The sequence below is a fragment of the Pieris napi genome, chromosome 12 (assembly GCF_905475465.1).
Source record: "Pieris napi chromosome 12, ilPieNapi1.2, whole genome shotgun sequence".
Taxonomy (NCBI): Eukaryota; Metazoa; Arthropoda; class Insecta; order Lepidoptera; family Pieridae; genus Pieris; species Pieris napi.
Window position 1 is genome coordinate 3794679 of NC_062245.1, and position 24411 is coordinate 3819089.

The window sequence follows — 24411 nt, forward strand, 5'->3', positions numbered from 1 at the left end:
CCTCATCCTGATCGTTGGAGAGTTAGGTCTGTTGGGCTGATGCTGTGTGGCGTTTATTCTCTGATCAACACTTGGTGATCCGCTGGATCTTTGAGGTAAATTTTGTCCTCGAGTGGCTTGCTGCATATGTTGTTGCAAAGCTGGTAAATTTTGCTCTCCATTCAATTGACTGGTAAAATTCGGACGCTGTTGAGGTGTGCTTGAAGAGTTTTGTGAAGCCGATGCGACATTGTTGATACTCTGATGAACAACTCTTGGATCCACAGCAGTCACGCTGTGAGGTCTCTCGATATTTATTCTGGGCACATGCTGAATTTCTTGATAGTCGACGAGCAACCGATTCTGAATTCTGGTTACTGGTGGTTCTCTAGCTGGAGGCTCCGATAATGATTTGGTTTCGTCCATTAAAGTCGAACGGTTTTGCACAGCTACATTTCTCGTAATATTCTCAAGGCGCATTTTCTTCTTGATTGGAGGTTGCGACGGTACACAAAACGGCGCTTTCCTTATTATATCTTGCAGTCTAGCAGAAATTGTGTCTGGTGTATGCTGAGCAGAAGATGATCCATTATTTGAACCGTCACCAGCACGTGGTTCTTGATTGTTGGAAGTTGTTGCCATAGATCGAACATCTGTTATTCGCGGTTGGAAGTTTGAAGATGAATTACCACTGTCTTGCGGATGTTTTTGGTTATTATGTTGATTCGGCTGAGGATTCTGCTCGACTATAGCGGGCGGTTTCGGCGCAGTCGTTGATGCAGGCGTCATATTACTAGTGAGATGATTTTGGATGTTGCTATTAGTTCTACTCGGATGCTTATCATGTTGAGACTGGTCTTGTCGTTCAATATTAATGGCTTTAGTTGGTTCATATTCGTTTAGTATCGGCATACTTGGCTCTTGTTTACTACGTTTGAAAAATTTTTGGTTTATAGATTTAGTACTTTGCTCATGACTCTCTTTACCTTTGGTTCCTGCAGAAGTTTCTTTTGGCTGAGCACTTTTCATTAATTGGTCGTTTCTGGGGGTCGATTGTTTTATTCTTGAGCTTCCAGGCTGTGGATTTGCGTTCGGAATAAGACCGCACTTGGCTTTTGCACCTGCGATTTTCATCGGTTTTTGCTGTTTCATATCAAGGTGTTGCTTCGGTTCCGCCGAAGCTGGTCTCTTATTCATCATGTTTAGTAACTGCTTCCGAAGACTTTCATCCAGCTTCACTGTCAACTGAGGTTTATCTTCCGTGGATTTTGACGAATCATTCCGGTTACCACTGCGTGGTTCTCTATTCACCGGAGGGGCTGGTTGCGCACCTATAAATAGGAATTTTAATCACTATTTTGTAAAAAAAATTTAAATATGATAGATAATAAAAAAATTCTACGAAAAATTTTAATGAGAACATGTTAATTTTTCTTATAAAAAATCGTACTGCTAGATTCGAATCAAAATGTAATCATTTTTACGATGTTACATCGTAAATTCTATTTAACAAAATATACTGTTCAAAATAACACAAAGTCTCATACATACTCTCAGAAATTACGATGTTGAAATATTAAAGTATATGATTGACCATAGCAACGTATTAATGTCGGTAAAGTAAATTTTCAGTTGAATTTTTCTTTTTCAAAAATGCAAACATAACCTCAACATTAATCTAAAAATTACTGATAAACAAGCGGAGTTATGTAATAAAAAATAAATTGTTTAATAATCACGATATTTCAATTTTTAATTACAAGGGTTATTAATATTTAATAAATATGTCTTGTAGTCCTTCAATCCATTAACTGTCCCTAAACCTTTGATACAATTGTTGCTAATACTTTCGCCAGTACTACAGATATTGAATGACAATTTAAGCTAAAACGAACATGAAATATTGTTAATTTAATAATTGAGAAGAGAAAACAAATAATAATATTTATAAAATTAAAATTTGTACACTAATTTTTCTCAAATCTTGTTAAGATATTTTAAAGATATTTTGGGGTTATATTGACCTTTTCAGATTATAAGATAAACCTGCTTACTTTAATAACTGATATTAATTTGGGAAATTTTAGAATATAATAAATATTCAGAACTACTGGCAGACACTAATGATAATCCAATGTAATATGGCTCTTCATAATAAATTAAAGTACATCTACAGACGTACGGACAACAAAACAAAAGTCTATACTCAGATGGCGCGATGGGTTATTATTCTGAGTCTCTTACCCACACATAACATACGTCTGTCTCGCTTGCACTTATAAAGCGTTATTTTTTACGATGTAGCATTACAATTTTTTACAGTTTTTAACGCCAGGGACTTTTATTAAAATTACAATATAAATATCGTAAAAATTGTGGTTTAAACAGTAATTTCTGAAATTTTACATTACAAAGGTGACAATCAGAAAAGTCTTGTCCGGGATTACGATATGATCATAGTAATTTTTCGCAAAATTTTCTTTCCGCGTATGGTCTGATTCTTACCATTTATCCTCGAATTCTCCGGTACCGAAGGCCCATCAGTCCTTCTTGTAGTTATCCAAAGCTCTCCATCTTCATAAGTATCTGAAAAAAAATTAAATACATCATTTCCTCTTAATTTCAAAGTTGTTCTAAAACGAAAAATGCTTTGACAATATAACGCATGACCAACGAATTCATAAAATAAAACTTACTTGTTCTATATTTAATTTCAGCCAGATATAACCTCCACTTATCATCGTATGTCTCCATTCTTTTCGCACGCTCTCTTGTTTTGATAAGAGTTTCATTGTTGGGATATGCAACAACGCATTTCGGATCCGTCGACCTCTGAAACATGACCCATGCTAACGGCACACATACGCAGTCATCAACATCTCTGGAAGGCAATTTTAAGAAATGCACAACGCAGAATCGATCACTATTTCTACTATTACTTTCCATCTGAATCAAATGAAAAACACTCGTTTAATCACCGAACCAACCGATTCCGTATGCTCGGCCGCGTTCAAGGTCAACCATTCATTGGTTTTCACCCCACTGGCCTCCTAGCCGCTTCGATACCAAACGATAAAAAAATATCTTCCTATTTTATCATCGGAAAATTTCCGTTATCACATAACTATATTTCCACTAAAAAAAAAAGATAAGCTCTACTCATTTTTAAATGATAGCATGTCTAGTTTGTTCCCGCTAAAATATAAGTGACGGTGGCAAAGTGCGCCTACCGGGCAAGTGCACCTACCACAAATATCTCGAAAACTACCGATTTGATACAGTGACAGTCTAGGGCATCGAAACTCGGTTCAATTTTGAAAACCCGGGTTTTCGGGTCTAAGAGTAATCAAAACCGGGTAGACCGGTTTTTTCGAGCATTTCGGTCTTTTTATTGATTTTTTAAAAAAATGCACTAATCTGCGTTTATATATCGATTTCCTACAATGAATACAAATTATAAAGGATGAGGAACAATTTAAATAAATGAATCAGTACTTTATAAATTACAAAAACAGTTTTAATGTTTAAAAAAGTGATAAAGATTTATTTTATCTTCAGAATATCTTAAAACTTAGGAAGTAATCTAGTCTTTTTTAAATCACAGACTTGCAGAGATTAGTTTAAACATTAAATGAATTATTTTGGTAACATTCACTTATTGTATTTAAAAGCTAATAAAAATAAATTCTTCATAAGACATTTTTGTAGTATCACAATTAATTTTAATATTAATAAAGCTCTTCTTCGCATTAACAATTAAGAAACGAATAGTTCTAGTATTCTATTCTACTATAATTTAAATTGCAGTCGTTTGCTTAGTAATTAGGTCTTTATATAATTAACTAAAATACTAAGTAAAAAGTAGTTATGCATTTGACACATTATTTAAAAAACAAAAACATAGCTAAGACATAACCTCTGACAATCTGACCACTTTAGAAAAAAAGAGAGGAACGCTCTCGCTGTACCACCATTCTCGAAGAGTGCTATTTCTACCCTCACAAGCAAATTTTCAAGAGGTATATTTTGTTTTTTGGTTGTGCGTCTAATCAGATTAACAATTTCATTTAGCATTTCATTACCTGTACCGATAAAAACAGTTTTATCTTCATTTTGAATGTTCTCAAAATATTTACCCGGATTTGTCAAGTACTGTAGTGTTGCTTGAGTTAGTATTTTTTTTGCGTATCGTTTGTTCGATGCAGTTGCCATTTTGTTACTTAGTGGTGTCTTCATTTCATCCATTTTCTTCAATGCAAATTTTAGGGAAACATCAGCTGTAAGTAATGTTGCATCGCGTCGACATAGCGCCTCGACGACAGTTTTAATAACATCCAATATTTTTTGGACCTCATCTTTATTTCTCCAGTCATCATCAGTAAATACAATATCTGTTTTTAAATCAATTAAAGCTTTTAATTAAAAAAAATTATCACCGGCAACACCCCGCACAACGCGCGACGAGCTTCGCTACACCCTCCCATCTCCACTGCTCCACACTTCATTCTATGAATCATGTTTTGAGATGGACGCGCGGAACGCGAATTTAACTTGCAAGGCTTGTTTTATTAGCAACCAAGCTACTTTTTACGTTTTATATAATAATTTATCAAAGCGTCTTTTTATTCAATTTACTTATTATTGCATTCGAAGTGGCTTAAACATAATAAATAACAATAACAAAAGTATTAAAAAAAACCCGAAAAACCCGAGTTTTCAAAATTAAACCCGGGTTTTTTTGAAATCCTCAGAACCGGGAAAACCCGGTTTTTTTCGGTCCGGGTAAACCCGGGCTCGATGCCCTAAGTGACACCTTATATCGATGCTACAAACTAAATCATAGTTCTTGGTGAAAATCATATATAGCTCTAGTCATGTGAGTTAGAGACACGAGCCATTTTATTTTCACTGATATTCAAAGTGGTGAGGAGAGATGACTATGGCGTGATCATCGTCGTAAATCTCAAGAAATAGAGTTTTTACCGATATACGAGTGAGGTAAGTGCACAATTTAAATATTTTGCTTTTAGATTCTGACTTTATTTCACTCCTATCTAGTAAAATTTATATATTTTTTGCAAGTTAAATATTCAAATCTCAAATTTATATAGTTGGGGAAGCGCGCCATACTGACTTATTATATGGCGCACTTCGCCGCAATCCAGAGGTTACAAACTTTTTAAAATGTGTCTAGTACTAGTAAAAGTCACAATTATTAAATCATTATTATTCAAAGTCAAAGTTTAAAATGGCGCTATGAAAGAAAAACTGAAGTTCCTTCATGGTCCAGAGAGGCTTTGAATGAAGCAGTCGAAGCTGTTCGATCGGAGAGAATGTCTGGGTATGCAGCCGCATCAACCTTTGCTATCCCAAGAAAAGCTATTATGGACCACGTCACAGGTCGAAGGGGCCAAAAATCATTTAGTCTAGGCAGACCACCAGTATTTCAATATGAGACAGAAAAAATGATGGCAAAATGTTTGCATATATTGGAAAAAAATGGCTTCGGCCTGACTCGTACAGAATTTCTAGATATTGTTAACGATGTTAACGATCCCTTTCAACGATGGTACTCCCGGCAAAGATTGGTTTTCAAGCTTCAAAAAGCGTTATAAGTTATCAATTAAAAAACCGCATGCTGTAGAGGTTGCTCGTGCCGCAGACCCATTTGTCATCCAAGAATTTTATGATATTTTAGACAGAGTGATTGCCTACTTAGGGCTTCAGGACAAACCTGAGCGAATTTACAATTTGGATGAAACCGGTTACTGCAGTGATCCACAAAAAACCAAAGTCATAGGTCTTAGGGGATTTCCATCGACTCGGACTACATCATCCTCTGGAAAGTCGATCTCCTTCACTTTAGTTATTAAGTTGTAAGGGTAACAAGCCTTGCTTGATTAATGTTTTTGAATAATTTCAACTAATATATTTTAGAAGATGTTTCTCATTGATTTTCTTTTCGTTACCTAGTTTTGTTAAGAATTTATAATAAATATTACACTTAATAACTAATTTCAATGACTAGCTTCTTATTTCAGTCCCTTTATAATACTGATACCAAATAAGTAGTTCCAAACCATGGTATTCCCATCGTAAATAAAAGAAAAAATATACTTGACACTCGATTATCAATATTTAGAAAAAAGGTTCATAGCCTCTGACTTAAGATTGTATGGCGCATTTAGCCGAAATTTGGTTTTAAATACATAGATTCTTCTAGAATGTGGCTATGAAAATTTAAAAAATGGCATGCGTTTTGTTGCTTGTTTTCTTAAAATAATATAGGGCTGTTTTTATTCTGATGCTTTATTATTGCGTTTTAGTAATACAAGGCGCACTTCCCCGATTTGTCGGCAAAGTGCGCCGGGTCAGACTGTTTTCAGATTTTATGCTAAAATTCATTAATTTGCCGTCAGATTCTAATGACACGACATTAGTTGTTGTTGCAAAACATCACAGATCCTTATGGTACCATGATTTAGTGTCACTCGTGAACTTAAGCACAAGTAATATTGCACCAAAGTCAACTATGAAAAAAGTATGGCGCACTTTGCCCCCATCACCCTACTCTCATTGCAATAATTAATGCACAAAGTCAATAGAAGCAACGTTCGCTGCGCTGATCAACTGCGCTAATTCAACTGAGGACTCATCTCAGATAACAGATTGAGTCGCCTTTATACTAGCGGCTACTAGCGGCGGAATTAATCGCAGATTTAACTGGTTCGGGTGCGAAAACTTATCTATAAAAACACAAACGTAATTAATATCTACCACTAATTTTCTGCGGTAGACGGTAGCGAAATTATAGTAAAACATTGTTCAACAATTGAAGAGCTGAATTTCAAAAGGGTATCTTTTCATTTTTTTAAATTGGATTTTTTTAAGTTTTGAATATTAATTACTTTAATAAATTATAGAGTTTTTTAAATGAAAATTAAATTGCCCGGCTTTATAACCTCAAGCACTATGCATTAAAGTTAAAAAAAATTAATACACTAAATAATGCGGGAATATTTCATCGGTTAAATTGGTTCTTTAGATTTCTTGGAACAAATAAAGTAAACATGTTTTTGCCATATTTTTCATTTCTTTTTCTTGACAAGTCACAATCTCGGAATTTATTTTTATGAAATTCCCAGGAAAAGCTATAATTTTGATAGAGTTGATTATGACAGAGAATATTAATATAATTGTAACAGAAACTACGCGACATGTATGCGATAACGATTGCATGCATTGTTCTTTGTCGATCCTCATCTATCGATGTCGTTGCATCGTCATTGATTGAATCAAGTACATCAATTCAAACTGAGTCCCTGATGAGTCAAAAATTGATGGATCTTTGATTCAATCAATGTGATTGACCTGCATCATTCGTACCTAACAGCAGCTATCATATTCAACGAGCTCTTCAACATTTCAATCAACTCAACAGTCTGACCTTGAAGATATAAAGAGTAGTCAACTACAACGTACTCCATGATGATGATCTCGCTGACGTTTTTTCATTCATTAAAGGCTTTTTTAAACTGTGCTGAGTAAGCGTATTTACCGCTTCATACCGAACGAGATCAACAGAAACATTCTTGTAAAGTATTCAAAGCGTTCCGTATCATCTACTACTGACTAAAGATTATTCCGAACATTTGCATGAACGTACGAATGACGTCAAAGCAGACAGTAGTCTTTGACGTTGACCATTGGCTAACGATAACTAATCGACTTTTGTTGTTTAATTCAGCGGTCGTGATGAATCATTGAACTACCTCGATAACGTGGCTCCATTAGTAAATTAATCAATTCTACAACTTACAATTCTGTGACATCTTGTTTAATTATGGTGACAAGTGTTAGTAAATTGGAATAGGAAAATAAGTTGGCACGTGTTGCAGATTTTTAGTCATGCGCAGTGGACCGATAGTCCCTCCTCACGTGGAAGAGGGGATGATGTGGCAAACTTTGATTGAGTTTTTGGAATTTTCATAGGAATATTGTTCGAAACAAATGATGCGCATGATGAAAATTCAAGAGTTTTCAACAGATCTCGATGTTTTGAGGCTCTATGAATCTTTCCTAACCCCTCCTGAGAGGTTGTCACTGTGTCTGTGTATGTGTGTGTGTATGTATGTAAACCTCTTATAACTTTTAAACGGCTTGACCAAATCAAACCAAACTAGTCGCGTTCCAGAGAGTTCCATCCAACTTAGATAAGAAAAATAAAAAAAAATAAATAAGACATGACAAATATTTATTTAAATTCTTTCGAGGGTGACATGCTCCGAAATTGAGTCAGCAAGTTTGGTTCTAGGGTGCTGTTGAGGGTGGAAGACATCTGAAGGCAGGTGAACCCATTTTTGTGGCCATCGACGGGTAGCCAGGGTTGGTTTATCACTTTCGAGGTTGTAGGGTTAGGATTTCCAGTTCTAGCGAAAGCAGTCCAAAATTCCACGAATCTCCGATGAACATCCCATTCGACTGTCCCCTTCTTGGGCGGGCAGATCCCAATCTTCTTGAATGCATTCATGTTGAACAGGTAGCCAACCTCCTCGCAATGGGCGGCTCCTTTCAAGTCCGTCCGCATAATCTTTTGCACCATCGCTGAGTCCTCCGAGAAGTAGCTGAACTTGAAGAAGTAGCTTGGAACACCAGTCTGCTGTTGGACCTCCAAGATATGGTGAATATTTCCTAAGAAATGCAGGAAGCTCATCAGGTCGACGACATTCTCAATGTTCTTCCTGGAGACGTCCTTGCCGTTCATGAAGAAGTTCCGGACGACATCCAATGAGATATTCTGCTGCTCCAGGAAGCGCCTGGTTGCTGGATGGTACAGCAGGTGCTGGTGTTGATTCATCAACGCCAAATTGTCCTCAGTCAGAACAGACAGCTGCATGATCGCTTCGTGACTGGTTGCTCCCAGGATGCAGGGAACTTTGATCCCCTGCTTGACAGCTTCATCAACAGGAATCGTCAGGAACGGAGTCTTGGCCCGGGAGTCCACGGAAGGGCCGAAGGTGTTGACGCTGACTTTCCAGGTGAAAAGAGACCCCGCCGCTTTCAAGAGATCTTTCACCTGAACCGTTTTCAGGAACTCCAGCACCTGGACCAAGTCCTTGGACTGGTGTCCCAGGAGATTAGCAACCTTCACCGCAGATTCCTTCATGCTTTCGGCGGGAACACTGGCCCAGGGGGTGCTTGCAACCCCACTTTGAAGGATCGCCTTGTGGAATAGCCCCTCTGCCAGGGGTGAAAGCGCCAGGTAGTGAACTGCAGCACTACCTGCGCTGTACCCGTAGATCGTGACATTGTCCGGATCTCCACCAAAGCTGGAGATGTTCCGTTTCACCCACTTGAGAGCCAGGACCTGGTCCTTGAGCCCTTGGTTCCCCGGCGCTGCTTCGTCTTCAAGATTCAGGAACCCTAGGATCCCCACGCGGTAGTTGATCGTCACCAGGACCAGATCCTCCACCAAGAAATCAGGACCCAGTAAGTTGTCATCTCCTGAGCCGAAGGCAAAGTTCCCACCGTGGATGACCACCATCACGGGCTTCTTTGCAGCCAAGCCCCGGGTGTAAACGTTCAGGTACAGGCAGTCGTCTCCACCCTCGATTTTTCCGGTGAACCAGTTTATTTGGCCACACTTTCCGGCGTGACCACTTGCTTCCAGAATTCCATTCCAAGGCCCGACTGGCACCGAGTCCTGGAATCTTCTGAACCCCACAGGAGGTTCCGCGTACGGAATCCCTTTGAAGGCCAAGAAATTAACGCCATAGCAGCTGACGTCGACGGCACCACGGACCAGTCCTTCTTGAATCCTGACTGTTGCCATTGTTGACTCGACACTGCATGTAGAAGGGCTTGATTGCAGATTTATTGAGTTCGATCGAGTGACTCTTGCTCTTCTTGGAATGACGTCAGCACACTGTAATGTGCGGAGTATTGGAATTGAACGTAGTAGTCTGCTTGCACTGATCATCGTTAAAGTTACTCGTTTAAAGAAAATGAGACACACGAATTACCTAGTGTGGTGGCTAGCACTAAAATGGCTTGATCGCAAATTTAAAGCGATTCTTATCACATACTACTGATTCCAAAGATTATTTTAAACATTTCCCTATGGAAACGAATTCGCCTATGCGTACGAATGACGTCAAAGCAGATAGTAGTATTTGACGTTTTCCATTGGCTAACGATTTTTTAGCGTCACGTGGCGGCATCTGGTATACACATGTTCGAGTTTTTGTAGGTATGACGAACATGGTTGGGTTCAAAACAAGATGGAGGTTTTGAGTTGGTTGTTATTTTTCATTGTGAGTTACCGACGATAAGCTGCCAAGTTTTCTTAGGTATGTTCGCTTATTTTAATTAATTGGATGATTAAATTTATGACTGCTATAACAACTAATCGACTTTTGATGTTTACAGACTGGCCGTGGAGATTTTTCGAGCTCAACGATCGTCATGAATTATTGTACTACTTCGATAACGTGGCTCCATTAGTAAATTAATCAATTTTAAAGCTTACAGTTGTGTGACATCTTGTTTAATTATGGTGACAAGTGTTAGTAAATAGGAGCAGGAAAATGAGTTGGCACGTCTTGCAGATTTTTAGCCATGCGCAGTGGACCGATCGGTACCTGATAGTCCCTCCTCACGCGGAAGAGGGGATGATGTGGCAAACTTTGATTGAGTTTTTGGAATTTTCATAGGAATATTGTTTCAAACAAATGATGCGCATCAGTAAATTTATTGTTTCTCATTGCGCAGAATTAAGTAAAAGTGTGTAAGTCCGCTAACTTTCGAGTTAGTAATTATTCCTGGTATCCTGTAATAACCTTTAGTTAATAATTTTGATTTAATAAAAAATTTAAATTTCTTAAGGGGAAGTTTACGAACATCCATAGGAAGTTTATTGTAAAAGCGTATACATTGACCCATGAACGAGTTGCTTATTCTATGAAGGAGAGTAGCATGAACTGTTAAATTATTTTTGTTCCTAGTATTTCGGGAGTGAAGATCAGACAATTTGACAAAATCAGGTTCGTTTTTGTGAACATAAAGTAAATTTTCAAAAATATATTGTGAAGTTACAGTCAGAATGTTTATCTCTTTGAATTTCTCTCGGAGAGAAACTCTAGGACCTAGGTTATATATAGCGCGGACAGCTCTTTTTTGTAATAAGAACAGACATCCGTTTTCCGTTTAATAATAACCTCCGTCCGTCCTACCTCAAAGGTAAGAATTTATTATATTATATGCATAATATGTATTTGTAAAACAAAAAACTTGGCGATTAAAAAGAGTGGCGGAGAGTTTTTTGCCAGTTCTTCTCTTCCGTTCTACGCCCTTGATTTGAGAACTGGCAGTTAATGTAAAATTAGAAGCATTTAATGTATATTTCTTTTTTGACGTTCATAAGTGTACATAGTGTTACTGTTAAATGAAACGAGTATTTTATTAATCACTGTTAATTATATTTTAATGTTAACCAGACAATGGCGAAAAAGGAAGTAAGCTTATACATTACACAGAGCAAATCATAAATAGCAGATATATCATAGACAATAAGTAATGTATTCTATAATAATTGCTGAAGGCACCAAATTTACATTCCATAGACTAACACTCCTACTAAATTTGAGCCTTCTATTAAAGCTTACAAATGAAAACCAAACATTAAATAGCTTAGTTATAAAACTTTATATAAACATACTTGAGCAACACAGTAATATGATAGCTTTACATTTTTGGTTTCTCAATCACACCAAGTTTCTCTCTGAAATATTGAAATTTTACTTTACATAGAGCTTTTGTAAATATATCAGCTAACTGACTATTAGTACTAACATATTTCAAATCTATCAATTTTTGTGCGTATTTTTCTTTTACAAAGTTATACTTAATATCAATATGTTTACATCGTTTATGAAAATCATTATTCTTGATCAAACAAATAGCACTTTGATTATCTATATGAAGATTAATACAACTCTGTTTATATTCGTTAATATCAAGCATTAACTGCCGAACCCAGAGAGCTTCTTTTGTAGCACAGCAGGATGCCATAAACTCTGCCTCAGTGGTAGACAGAGCGACGGTCGATTGTCGTTGAGTGCTCCACGTCACTGCTGCTCCATTTTTCATGAAGATGTAACCAGTGATAGACCTTCTGGTGTCAGGATCATTGGCATAGTCGGCATCAGAGTAACATTCAAGTATGTTACTTTGAGTTGATCTGAAACAGAGTCCAAAATGTTTTGTTTCTTTTAAATACTTAAAAATACGCTTTACCGCATTCCAATGCATCTGATCATAATTGTTGAGGAAGCGAGCAACTGTCGACACTGCATACATGATGTCAGGTCTGCTCACTATTGCAGCAAATATGAGAGAACCCACAGCTTCTCTGTAAGGAATGTGTTTGTTGTTGCTATCAGACTCAGTGCTTTTTACCAAAGTAACATGCGGATCAGCAGGAATGCTATTAGTATTGGTATCACACATGTTAAATCTTTTCAGCATCTCTTCAATGTATGTACTTTGATGCACAAATATATAATCATCACATCTTTCTATATGCATTCCTATAAAATGTAATGATTTACAAATCTTTACATCAAATTCTTTCTTTAAGTCATTTATTACTTGAGTAAGAGCAGAGGCATCTGTAGACAGTAATAATCCATCGTCCACATACAGTAATAAATATATTTTAATACCATTGATGCAGCCCACATAAACACATCTATCAGCATGACTGTTCTTAAAACCATATTTCTTTAAAACATTATCAAATTTAGCATTCCAACACCTAGGTGATTGTTTTAAGCCATACAAAGATTTCTTGAGCTTGCATACAATATCTTTTTGAACAGTAAGGCCCTCTGGCGGCGTCATGTAAATCTGTTCTTTCAACTCACCATATAAAAATGCAGTTTTAATATCAAATTGTATCATTGACATTTTCTGTTCTGCAACAACAGATAAAAGTAAGCGAATTGAGTCATACCTGACAGTTGGTGCAAATGTCTCAGTATAATCAATACCGCTTTTCTGTGTGAATCCTTTAACGCATAGCCTTGCTTTGTACCTTAGTCCTTCAGTTTCATCCTTTATACGAAACACCCATTTACATCCTATAACTCTAGCTTCAGGTGGCTGTTCTACTAACTGCCATGTACCATTATCACTATGTGATTTCAGCTCTTCTTCAATCGACTTCATCCACAAGTTAGTCTTTTGATGACAATGCTTCTGCATATGTTTGTGGTGTGACAGAGAGTGGTACATTACTTGAGTATAGGTAAGTCTTAGGTTCTGTGTTCTTATTAATTTTATTTCGAGGACGAAGTGTAATATTAGAACTCTGAGGATACTTCACTGACATCTCCGGTACATACTCAGGGTCATCAGAACCATCGCTGTGATCCACGGGTGTATGAGACGACAAATCTGTGGTGTTATCTTCACGGTTTGAAAAACTTTCAATTACATGATCTGATTCTTTATTTTCTGATTCTGACAATGAGAGAGGAACCACATTTCTTGTTATACTATTCTCTAGGAAAATTACATTTCTACTTTTTATGACATTTTTTGTTTTGGAATCTAATAATCTATATCCTTTACTATTTTCACAATAACCAACAAAAATAAGTTTCTGTGATTTAGAGTCCCATTTCTTAATTTTCTCTTTAGGTATTTGAGCCATTGCATAACAACCAAATATTTTCATGTGACTTACATCAGGTATCCTTCCACTCCACATCTCCTCAGGTGTTATATAATTTAGTGCTTGTGTAGGTGAACGGTTCACTATGTATGCTGCTGTCATTATTGCTTCAGCCCACAAGTTTTTCTGTAAGTTAGCATTGATTAACATACATCTGGCTTTTTCAAGCAGTGTCCTGTTCATACGTTCAGATAAGCCATTTTGTTGAGGCGTGTATGGAATTGATGTTTGATGTTGTATGCCGGATGACTTCAAAAATTCAGTAAAATCATTATTTATATACTCAGTTCCATTATCGGTTCTTAATACTTTAATTTTAGTGTCAAGTTGGTTCTCTACAAGACATTTGTATTCTTTAAATTTATTAAGACATTCAGACTTTGATTTTAAAATGAAAACAGTCACTTTTCTAGAATAATCATCAGTAAAGGTAAGAAAATACCTTGCATTTCCGAGTGACTTCACTTCCATGGGCCCGCATACGTCGGAGTGAACAAGTTCTAGCAATTTTGTTGCTCGGAAACCTTCACTTTTGAATGGCAAGCTTGTTTGTTTACCTTCTATACAGGAGATACAGGTCACATTACTGCTCAGGGACATTTGCACACCTTCAGCACAGGTCTCCAGCTTCTTCAGGTCAGTATAGTTCAAATGACCCATACGCTGATGCCATAAGTAGAAGTCATCATTTTCTGTTGAAGCAGATATGTATGCTGGAATACTATGTGTATTTAGCCTGTACATATTATTTATCATTTTAGCAGCTGCAACTTGCTTGTTTGTTTTATTCAAAATTTTACAACCTTGTTTGTCAAATTGTACTTGACAGCCACTATTTATTATCTGACTGACAGAGAGAAGATTCGTAGCCAACTCAGGAATATAGAGAACATTCTGTACCTTGATAGTTTCCAACTTACCTTGTGTATTGACAACATTAATATTTATCTTTCCACAGGCCTTCACAACTAGCTTCTTGTCATTAGCTACTCTTATTGTGGAAATTGGAGGTGTAATTTCATCGTAAATCAAGTTACGATTCATTGTCATATGCATTGATGCTCCAGAATCAATATACCAGTTATTGTCGTTGTTTATTGTTGCAGATAACACAGCAACATACCCAGAATCTGTGTTCTCCTTAGACTTCTGTTCCTTTTTCTTACTTCGGCAATATTTGCTTATATGCCCATATTGATTGCACACATAGCACCTTGGACCTTTACTTTTTTTATTTTTATCTTGAGCTTGTTTGACAAACTGATTTCCCTTACTTTTGACATACAATGCACTAGACTCAGAGCTTCTTACTTCTTGCAGAAGCTTAGTCTTCACAGAATCAGCTGTAATTGTCACACCAGAGCTTTCAAGTGCCATGATCATTGGTTGATACATTTCTGGTAAACCGGCAAGTAATAAAGTCCCAAGCCATTCATCATCGACTTCAAAACCAATGTTTCTTAACTTGTGAGCAGTGGTCATGATCTTGTTAACATAATCTTCAATGTTCAGACAATTTTCAAGTGTTGTATTGATCAGATCTCTCAACAGACCAACTCGGCGTGTCAAACCTTTGTCATCGAAAGCTTTGGCTAAATTATTCCAAACTTCTTTAGCTGTTTTGGCTTCTTGTATATGTACATAGTTGATGGGATGTACTAATAAGATAATTTTCGACTTCGCTTTTGTGTTAAGTTTGGGATCAATTGCTTCATTGTCTTTCGCGGTGACACAACTCCATAATTCCTCATGTTCGAGGTAGGTTTGCACTGCAAATCTCCACGTAGGATAGTTTTCTCTTCCCGTCAGCTTTTCAATCAGTGCCATCGTATTATTTGAAGACATTTTTGCTGATGAAGAATAATGAAAAAAAAAAACGCGTGGCGAGTTTTGAGGTTATACTGAACTCAATTTCGCACTTTTCACTTTAACTATTTTGTTTTTTAAATAAAATCAGGTGGTCTGGGCCCATAACCTGTTAAATGAAACGAGTATTTTATTAATCACTGTTAATTATATTTTAATGTTAAGTGTTAACCAGACAATGGCGAAAAAGGAAGTAAGCTTATACATTACACAGAGCAAATCATAGAAAGCAGATATATCATAGACAATAAGTAATGTATTCTATAATAATTGCTGAAGGCACCTAATTTACATTCCATAGACTAACAGTTACCTGTATGAATAAATGATTTTTGACTTTGACTTTATCAATCGAATAATAAGTACCTAAATCGAAAACAAGTAGGTATTAATACAAAATGTTTGTAAGGAGCTGCAACTACATCATGCTCCTTGTCACATCTAAGAAACAAAAGAATGAAATAAAACACTTTATTATGATAAAAAAGGAATTGGTTAAAAAGAAATTGCACTGTCTCTTCCATTTGACATGTTAACGGTACCTACTTGACATAATAATTTCTACATAACACTTATATACTTATATAACTGAAGGGCGATAGTCAATTCTTGACTATGGCCCTTCAGTTGCCTGCCTTTCAGTCATCTATAGATTGTACACATTGGAACTTTCAAACTATGCTCATCTAGTAGCATGCTGGAGTGTCACACCATTGTTGTGGACATCCCTAAGTCACGCACTACATGATTTGGATCGTCTTTTCTTGAGGATTGGAACTCCTTGCTACTAAGGAACTAAAATATGCGATCATTTAAGCGACGGCTAAATAGACATCTCCTGGACAATGGTGCCCTCCAATGGCCCGCATTAGGTCGGATTAAGGCAAAACGTCTGTCCACTTCTGTATAAAAAAAACGACGGGTTGCACTTCGGGAGTGCCGGCAGAAGTGAAAACTTGAATATTAACCTTGTGCATTTTTGATATTTTGGAATGGTTAGGGAATAATTTTGCACGAATTGCTTGATTTATCAGTATAAAAATACTATCATTTATGTGGTAGAATACAATATTTATTTATTGCGCTATCGTACACAAACATGACAATTTATATTACATTAAATACTCCGCGCCAGCTGTCTTATCTCCATCCACCTTACGAATTTTCGATCAGGTCACGTGTCCTGACGCGAGTTTAAAATGTTTTACCCATTCCAAAAAAAGTCTACAACGCCGCTAAAGAAGTTTTCACTTCAAAAGATAAGGTTTGTTTACCTAACAGTGTACTTGGCTACAGCCCAAAACAATGATTGTTTCACTGAAATTAAACGCTGTTTCGTTCGAGTCTACATAGGAATACCTACTTAAAGAGGAAGATGCTGCTCTTCCTCCGACCTAAATAGAGGATCCTCGGCCAGTCTTAGCACTGACTCGCCGGCACGAAGGCCCTAGTGGCTAATGTCGAAAAGTATATAGACTTAGCGTTCAGAATGACTTTGATAGCGCGATTCAGTGTTTGACTGCAGCTGAAGTAGCTGTAGTGAGTGATTGGAGCTGTAGATTGTAGGTGTCGCTACATTTCTACCACAGATTGAAATAAAACTTCTTTAAGAGTAAAAGTACTATAAGTAAGCCTTATAGTACTTTTATCATAAGATGGTAATTCCATGATTAAATTTAGCCTCAGATTGCATCTGTTTCTTTGATTCTTTTTGATGGACTTAAAGATACCTGTATTTATGTGATATATTTGAAATTTTATATTATTCAATTTGTTGCTCAATTTAGGCTTCCACGTGTGTAGTTCGCAAGTTCCCAAGTTTAATCAAGATATTAATTAAAATCGGTTCATTGGTTGCTGCAGCGGACAACAACAATGTTTCTTCTTAATTTGTTTTAATATTTTATACGTAAGTGAACAGATCTATAAAGAAGTGAGCCAATGGGAAGGTTGCAGACCTTAGAATGTTTTTTTATATCGCATTACACAGATAATTGGTGGAGGAAGGCTTGGGACATGAAAAGATACGATGCATTCATTCATATCCTTCTATCCAGAGTTACTACACAAGTAGTATCTAATTTTATTTGTAACAATGTATATAGTATAAATTTATGTAATAAAGTATTATTTAGGTAATCCCTTGCCTGATACATGTGTTGATTTTTCGCGACTTTCTGTTTATGTGAAGGGAATAAAGACTATAGATCCAGAGCGTGACATATTCGGTAGTGGGCTGATCAATTTTTAAAAATCATTGTTACGTACCTATCTGATACCTCATCCGCTGTTTTGCTAGTATTTTTATTTTTTTTAATATTTATGTTTATCATAATTGTCATATATTTTAGAAAAGATAGCTTGTTACGTACTGTAGATATAGCATTATGCATGATGTGGTGAACTCTAATAAATCAATTAATAGGGGAACCGAGGGTAATGGGAGCGGTGCGCCTAAAGACGAAACTACAGCTCGTATTTACTCAGTTGCCACTCAGGCAATTATAGGCTCTCATTTCACGCAAAGTCGGGTAATGAGAGCGATCCTGTTTTTTTCTTTAAAGTTTATTTGTGTCAAAATGCCAAATTATGTTACGTTAACGCTGTGATTAAATGATAGTCGAATAAGTTTAGTTCCTAATGTAAAGTTAATAAAGTATCAATAAATTTGCCTTTTATTGAACTTTTTCCTTAGTAGGCTCCAGTTCCCCCCATCTCCTCTATGTCATAATGTTTTATTTACACCATAGTAACAAGTGATGGAGAGAGAAAAATCCATCGGTAAACAGCCTGAGTTAGAACGCTCACCTCGACATAATTTGTGTTTAAACCTAGTAAAGCCAGTGCTGTTCTTAAGGAAATAAAAATAGTATTTATAAAACAACATATTTATTGGCACCACTTAATTACACAATAACAATAATACAAAATAATACTTATGAAGATATCTTAATTAGTCGTCGCTTGCGCAGGTCATAATCGTCACACAACTGTAAAAGAAAAATGTATAAGTTTGTATCTTTTTGTCAGACAAAAACAATTTGGCACTTCAAATATGGAAGATATACTGGCGTTTATATTAATTCCATTAAAAACCCCAATTTTCTTCGTGGTTTTAAACTAAAATATTTAAGCTACACTAAATACTGGTTATCTGATCTACGCCAATATGGCGAGGGGGCCGATGGCTGGCCATGCGTCATACTCGTGAACGGGTGCTACTTGTGGTGACTGGTCGTACTTGAATTCGTGTATGCGGTGATGTTAATTATTTCGACTATGTGTTTGCGTGTTGTTCCCACGAGAATGTAAGTGCGTGCTCCTATTTCACCATGCCTCCTGCTGATAGAGGACAAGTCTTTGTTTTTAATTTATGTTATTATTATTAATTACTTAAGATGTTATGTGGAACATGGTGTAATGGTTGCAGCTCCTTACAAACGTTGTGTAAAAAAAACATGGCGATTAAAAAGAGTGGCGGAGAGTTTATTGCCAGTTCTTCTCTTCCGTTCTACGCCCTTGATTTGAGAACTGGCAGTAAATGTAAAATTAGAAGCATTAATATGTATTTCTTTAATGATGAATCACAAGTGTACATTGTGTTACCTACGAGAATAAATGATTTTTGAATTTGAATTTGAATTTACGCCCTTGATTTGAGAACCGACTAAATTTAGACTAATAGTTTTTGACGTTAATAAGTTACATTAATAAATATATTTTGACTTTGACTTACATGATTCAGCGACGGCTTCTAAACCGACCATAAGCGCGAAACCTGCGACTGCGCATAGGAACTGCATGATTCCAGTACGGTCTTGTCTCCATACCTCAAAGAAAACCACATACACTAGCGTACCGCAGGCCAAACCCTGAGAAAATAATGTTTAAATTAATGAAATTATTAATAAATAAAGCAATTACCACAAATTTTTGTCAATCCAAGTAACCTTTATATCAGATATATTGCTTATTTAGTCACTTTTAATAGCCCTCTAAAACTATAAGTTATAAAGTTCCTCTTCCTCTATATCCCTCTCGCTTACACTGCTCTCTTCTTACCTGTAAAACAACTGAGTATAATCCAGCTGACGCAGCCCCGGCTCCTCCCACCAAAAGTATGCCCACTCCAATACCAAGAGCAGAGACAAAGGAGAATGTGAAGATGTAGACGATAGACAGCCACCGCTTGGTGCCGGCAGCGAGAAGTTCAACTCCAATGCAGAACGCTATTATGTATTTATGAGCTGATACTGCACCAAACATGTACCTGGAACAAATTACAAAATTATCATTTATATATATATATTTATATTTATATATATTTATATATATATATATATATATATATATATATATATATATATATAAATATAGGAAATTGGACGTCTTTTTAGAATTAAAAAAATGTCACTTGGTTGTCATTTATTTGTAGATTCTTTCAGAAATATGTTTTTCATGGTATTAGTATGTAGTCTGCTGTATGAGGTCCGATTTCTTTGGTTTGTTTTAAAAGTTTTGACACAAATAGATGTTGGTGAAACGAAGTTCACGGGGTCAACTAGTATATATAATATATTTAAATAAGGCGCTAAAAAAGAAGATTGGAGTATGCCAAAGGGCTATTGAGCGTTCTTTTCTTCGGTTGGAAATTAAAGACCCACCTGGGTCCAAAAGGCACTCTTACTTGGAATGGCCCAGTGAGAAGAAAAAAGAGGACGGCCACCAGAATCCTGGGTAGATGAAATTAAAGAAATATGGGGGAATGATTGGAAAATAGTAGCGAAGATGAGAGAGAAATTGAAGAATTTGGAGGAGGCCTTGACTCCATCGAAGGTCGTGTACCTACTTATATTAAATATGACATAAATTTAATGTAATCCTTATTTTAGTCCAATATAGGCTATTTTTATTATCATTCAATATAAAAAATCCGTCTATAACATCATTTATGTAGTCCAGGCCTTCTATGCCGGACAAAAGCCTTCCATTTTGGCATACGGGAGCTGCGGGAAATGTATTTACGAGTGTTGGGAAGGAACTGGGGTCTCAACACGTAAATTTTAATAATAATAATAAACCTATTATTTGCAAAGTAAATGGTACCAGATTGATTAATTATAAATAAAACGCCCAACAGCCATATAAAAATAGGTATGCAAATGTCATATTAGTTATTATAAGGTCATAACTGAATAGTTCAGTTTACATATTATAATATACTAGCAAACTCGGCGAACTCCGTTTCGCCACCAAATGGCTTCGTTTTATGTAACATTTCGTTTGGTGATCCCGCTTTTCTGACGAAATTTTTCCTGAATTTTCTTGCTATAAACCTCACGGAGCCCGAGACCTTTCCAACGAATGCAAAACCGTGGAAATCGGTTCGTGCGTTCTGGAGTTATAGCGTCAGGAAGGAAAACCCGACTTATTTTTATATAGTAGATGTAATACGTCTTAAGCTATGGAAAAAATTTGGATTCATATACCAAAAAGTGCTTTCGAGATAGCCATATAGAGTGTTAGCAGCAATGAGATAAAATAAAAATAACAGCTACTAATCTAAAGATTTGAACCACTTCTATAAGTAATTCGTCTAAACGTTGACTGATAGTGTGATAAAATCGTGATAAAATATATTCCTTAAACGAGACCAAGGATTCTTGAGTTCATTTACTTTGTTTAAATAAAGAAATAATGATTTACAAAGTTCATGCCAGCGTATGGTGACAATGTGCGTTGGTTAATTAAAACACAACATTATTTTGATGGTCAGACACAGAATTTATAAAAAAACCTGTGTGCAATTCACACGTGGTGGAAGTGAAACTTTCAAAAATTATGGTTAAAAGGATAATATGACGAGTGTAATAATTTTTAAGTTTAATATCAATCTTTAATTTTGATAAAAACTAAAATAATTAAAGTTTGAAAGTCGATGAAACTAAAAAGCGAAGGAAGCATTATACACTGTATAAACTTTAAATTAGTGTGTATTTCATTATCCTATCTCATTTTCTCCCACGTTAAGTCTTATGAATTTATGTCTCTTTTTACTGTCGCTTTTTCGTTTCATCGAACTTAGACAACATCGAACTTAAAAATTAAAATTACACTCATCACATTATCTTGAAATTATCTTGAAAATTGTTGAAGGTTTTCACTTCTAAAATATATTAATTGCATATATAAGTTACGAGAGAGCTCCAGATAACCATGGCAATAAAAATCTCACATGAAATCATTTTTAGATACATGCCTTTACAGATGAACATAAAAACCAGTGATACTACAACCTTTTAGGTCTGAGACAGATTTCTGTATCTATTTCGTGATCAGTTGTTTTTTTTCTCGTAGGTAATCAGCCTTCTGCTACTGTATGGTATTAAGGTATGCCGGTTTCCTCACTATATTTTCCTTCACCGTTAGAGCGATTGTTAAATGCGCATAGAGAAACTTGTGCACTGGGGTTCGAACTACGACCTCACGGATGAGAGCACGCTGAAGCCACTGCTCAGTATTATAGATGTTACAAGGCGGTTATCAAATGTATATTAGCGGACTTCAGAGATCCTGAATTCTCTGAATACATTATTTTTTAAAAGAAATAAATTTTTATTATCTAAATTCGAATGTCACCGATTTCATTTATAACAATTGCCCCCACCTACAGATGCATTACATCATGGCCGTTATTTATAACTTAAACACACACTGGAAACAAACCATTATCTTATATTATTAACTGGGAGACACGAGGATAAAAAAGAAAAAAAAACGTGTGTATGTACACGCGTTAGAAGTTATACTTCTTTGGCGTAATAATTATCTTCGAGCACTTTAGAGGGACGTTTCCCTCTTCGAATTGCATTTTTCTTGTCAATTTTGATGGTCACTTCCAGTCGATACGATATTATATATACTAATCATGATATTCACTACAATAAACACTATGTTTTTTATCACATTGGAACGGGCCTTCTCGTATAGAAATCATTATTTTGGTTTGAATAAACTCGTGTTTATTCTCTGAATAAGAATACGCCATGACAGACAATGCAACTTGTCGATAAAACAGTTCAAGTGCCAACTAGCAGCCCAGACTGTTTTACCGACGTTTGAACAGATATTCACGGTGTCGGTTTTTTGTGACGGAGTGCGCGCGCATCGTAACAATTTACTCTCATCATTTTTCCCTAACGCGCCAAAAGAAGTATAACTTTAAAAAAAAGAAAAAAATACGTAGCTGATGTTAAATACTCTTCGCGGGTTTTATTTAAAATTGTCCAGGAAGTTAATTCTTGCTTTTAAGTACATCCCTTTTATATATGACCTGATATGTAATCCAATTCCTATCTTAATCTGATATAGATGTCAACCTCAGCTTTATTGATAAAAAGTCCAGTCAAACTGGACTGAGTGGGAAAGGATCTGTCAATAAATCTACGATGTGTCAGATCCGCAGTAAAAATCGATAATCTTAAGATTCCGTGAAACAATGAAAACTTAATAGGATTTTAATTATAAGAATAATTTATTATTGATTAAGAAATTAAATAAGTAATTAAAGTCCAAACGCAAAACATTTAACTATGACCGTGTCTTCCATAGCAATAACAAACGAATTTATAAACAAAATAATGATATGTATAGAAAACATAGTCCGTATTAAAAATTATATAAATATTAATCTCAAAGCATAATGAAACAGTTATACTTCTACTACACTAAGACACTACCAAAAGTGCCACAAATGTTGCAAATATAATTCTCTTACCAGACACTTCTTGCTGACGCCTCCAAACCAACAGCAAGACCCTCGAACAGCTCATGAATAGACAGAGCCAACACGACTAGAAGTCCTCTAAGCGCTGACACAATTGTATCATCAGATTGAATGGCTAAATGGCTGTGACCATGTGCTTGGGAAGTTTCTATCGTTTTAATAACTTGTGTTTGCCCCTCTTCCTCATCGTTATTTCTTCTTATACTTAAAACTCTTGTAAAACTGGTATTCGCAGTCTTGTTCTCTCTGCTGGTAATGTAGACGTGGACTAGCTCTTCGACGAGGTACATCATGAAGAATCCGCTACACATGATCAGGGCTGCTAGGTATATTGGCAACTCTGGCAACCGGCCGTCCTCTATAACAAAATAGATTCATTATACCAGAGATTAACTATTTGTTGTTGAGAAAACGTAATTTAAATAATATTAATTGATGGAAATTCTCCTAAGATATATTACAAAAATCTGCGTAAATTACTTTTCTAATATATATAAATTAAAAACTTTGGCTATCAAATAAATCTCATGAAAATAAGAGCACGGTAAACAAAAAATTAATCATGTACAAATATTTAAAGAAAAATTAATACCGTTTCTTTGCCTTTTTCATAGTACATCATGATCACTAAATGTCATTAAACTCAAACTAAAAATATCTTTATTCATATAGGTAAACAAGTACACTTATGAACGTCAAAAAAGAAGTTAAATTAATTGTAAATTTACATTTACTACCAGTTCGCAAGTCAAGGGCGTAGAGCGGGCAAAAAAAACTGGCAAGAAACTTTCCGCCACTCTTTTTAATCGCTAAGTTTTGAGTCATACAAATTGTTTGAACTGGAGCAAATCAATCCCAAGGATTAGGATCATTTAAGTACTCGTAAAATTTATAAAAAGCTTTATTGATTAATTAACTTGAAATTGAAACTGAAATTATTTAGTGATAATTCTCTAATTTCGCTTGGGAGTTTGTTGTAAGAACGAATATAATTTCCATTGTCAATTATTTATTTAAAATAATTGTGCACTCTTGCGCATTCTCT

The 24411-nt window shown here is 35.8% G+C and overlaps 2 protein-coding genes across 2 annotated transcripts; both read right to left on the reverse strand.

Moving 5' to 3' along the window:
- Positions 1-8233: 8233 nt before the first annotated feature.
- LOC125054638 (esterase FE4-like) lies at positions 8234-9811 on the reverse strand. The gene has a single exon (XM_047656645.1). The coding sequence runs from the start codon at positions 9809-9811 to the stop codon at positions 8234-8236; it is 1578 nt and encodes a 525-aa protein (XP_047512601.1).
- An 8641-nt stretch (positions 9812-18452) lies between these two features.
- On the reverse strand, positions 18453-23757 carry LOC125054899 (zinc transporter ZIP2-like). The gene is made up of 4 exons (XM_047657045.1): positions 23358-23757; positions 19643-19850; positions 19317-19452; positions 18453-18570 (listed from the first exon to the last, which is right to left on the reverse strand). Exons 1-4 carry the CDS (start codon positions 23675-23677, stop codon positions 18563-18565), a joined length of 672 nt encoding a protein of 223 aa, XP_047513001.1. The 5' UTR covers positions 23678-23757; the 3' UTR covers positions 18453-18562.
- Between the last annotated feature and the right edge of the window lie 654 nt (positions 23758-24411).

Excerpts from the sequence above, each read along its gene's own strand:
- LOC125054638 (XM_047656645.1), bottom strand. The coding sequence starts at position 9,811 with ATGGCAACAGTCAGGATTCAAGAAGGACTGGTCCGTGGTGCCGTCGAC.
- LOC125054899 (XM_047657045.1), bottom strand. The coding sequence starts at position 23,677 with ATGTGTAGCGGATTCTTCATGATGTACCTCGTCGAAGAGCTAGTCCAC. Across the intron at positions 19,851-23,357 it reads GCGTCAGCAAGAAGTGTCTG|GTACATGTTTGGTGCAGTAT; the intron begins GTAAGAGAATTA and ends AATTTGTTCCAG. Across the intron at positions 19,453-19,642 it reads TATACTCAGTTGTTTTACAG|GGTTTGGCCTGCGGTACGCT; the intron begins GTAAGAAGAGAG and ends TTATTTTCTCAG.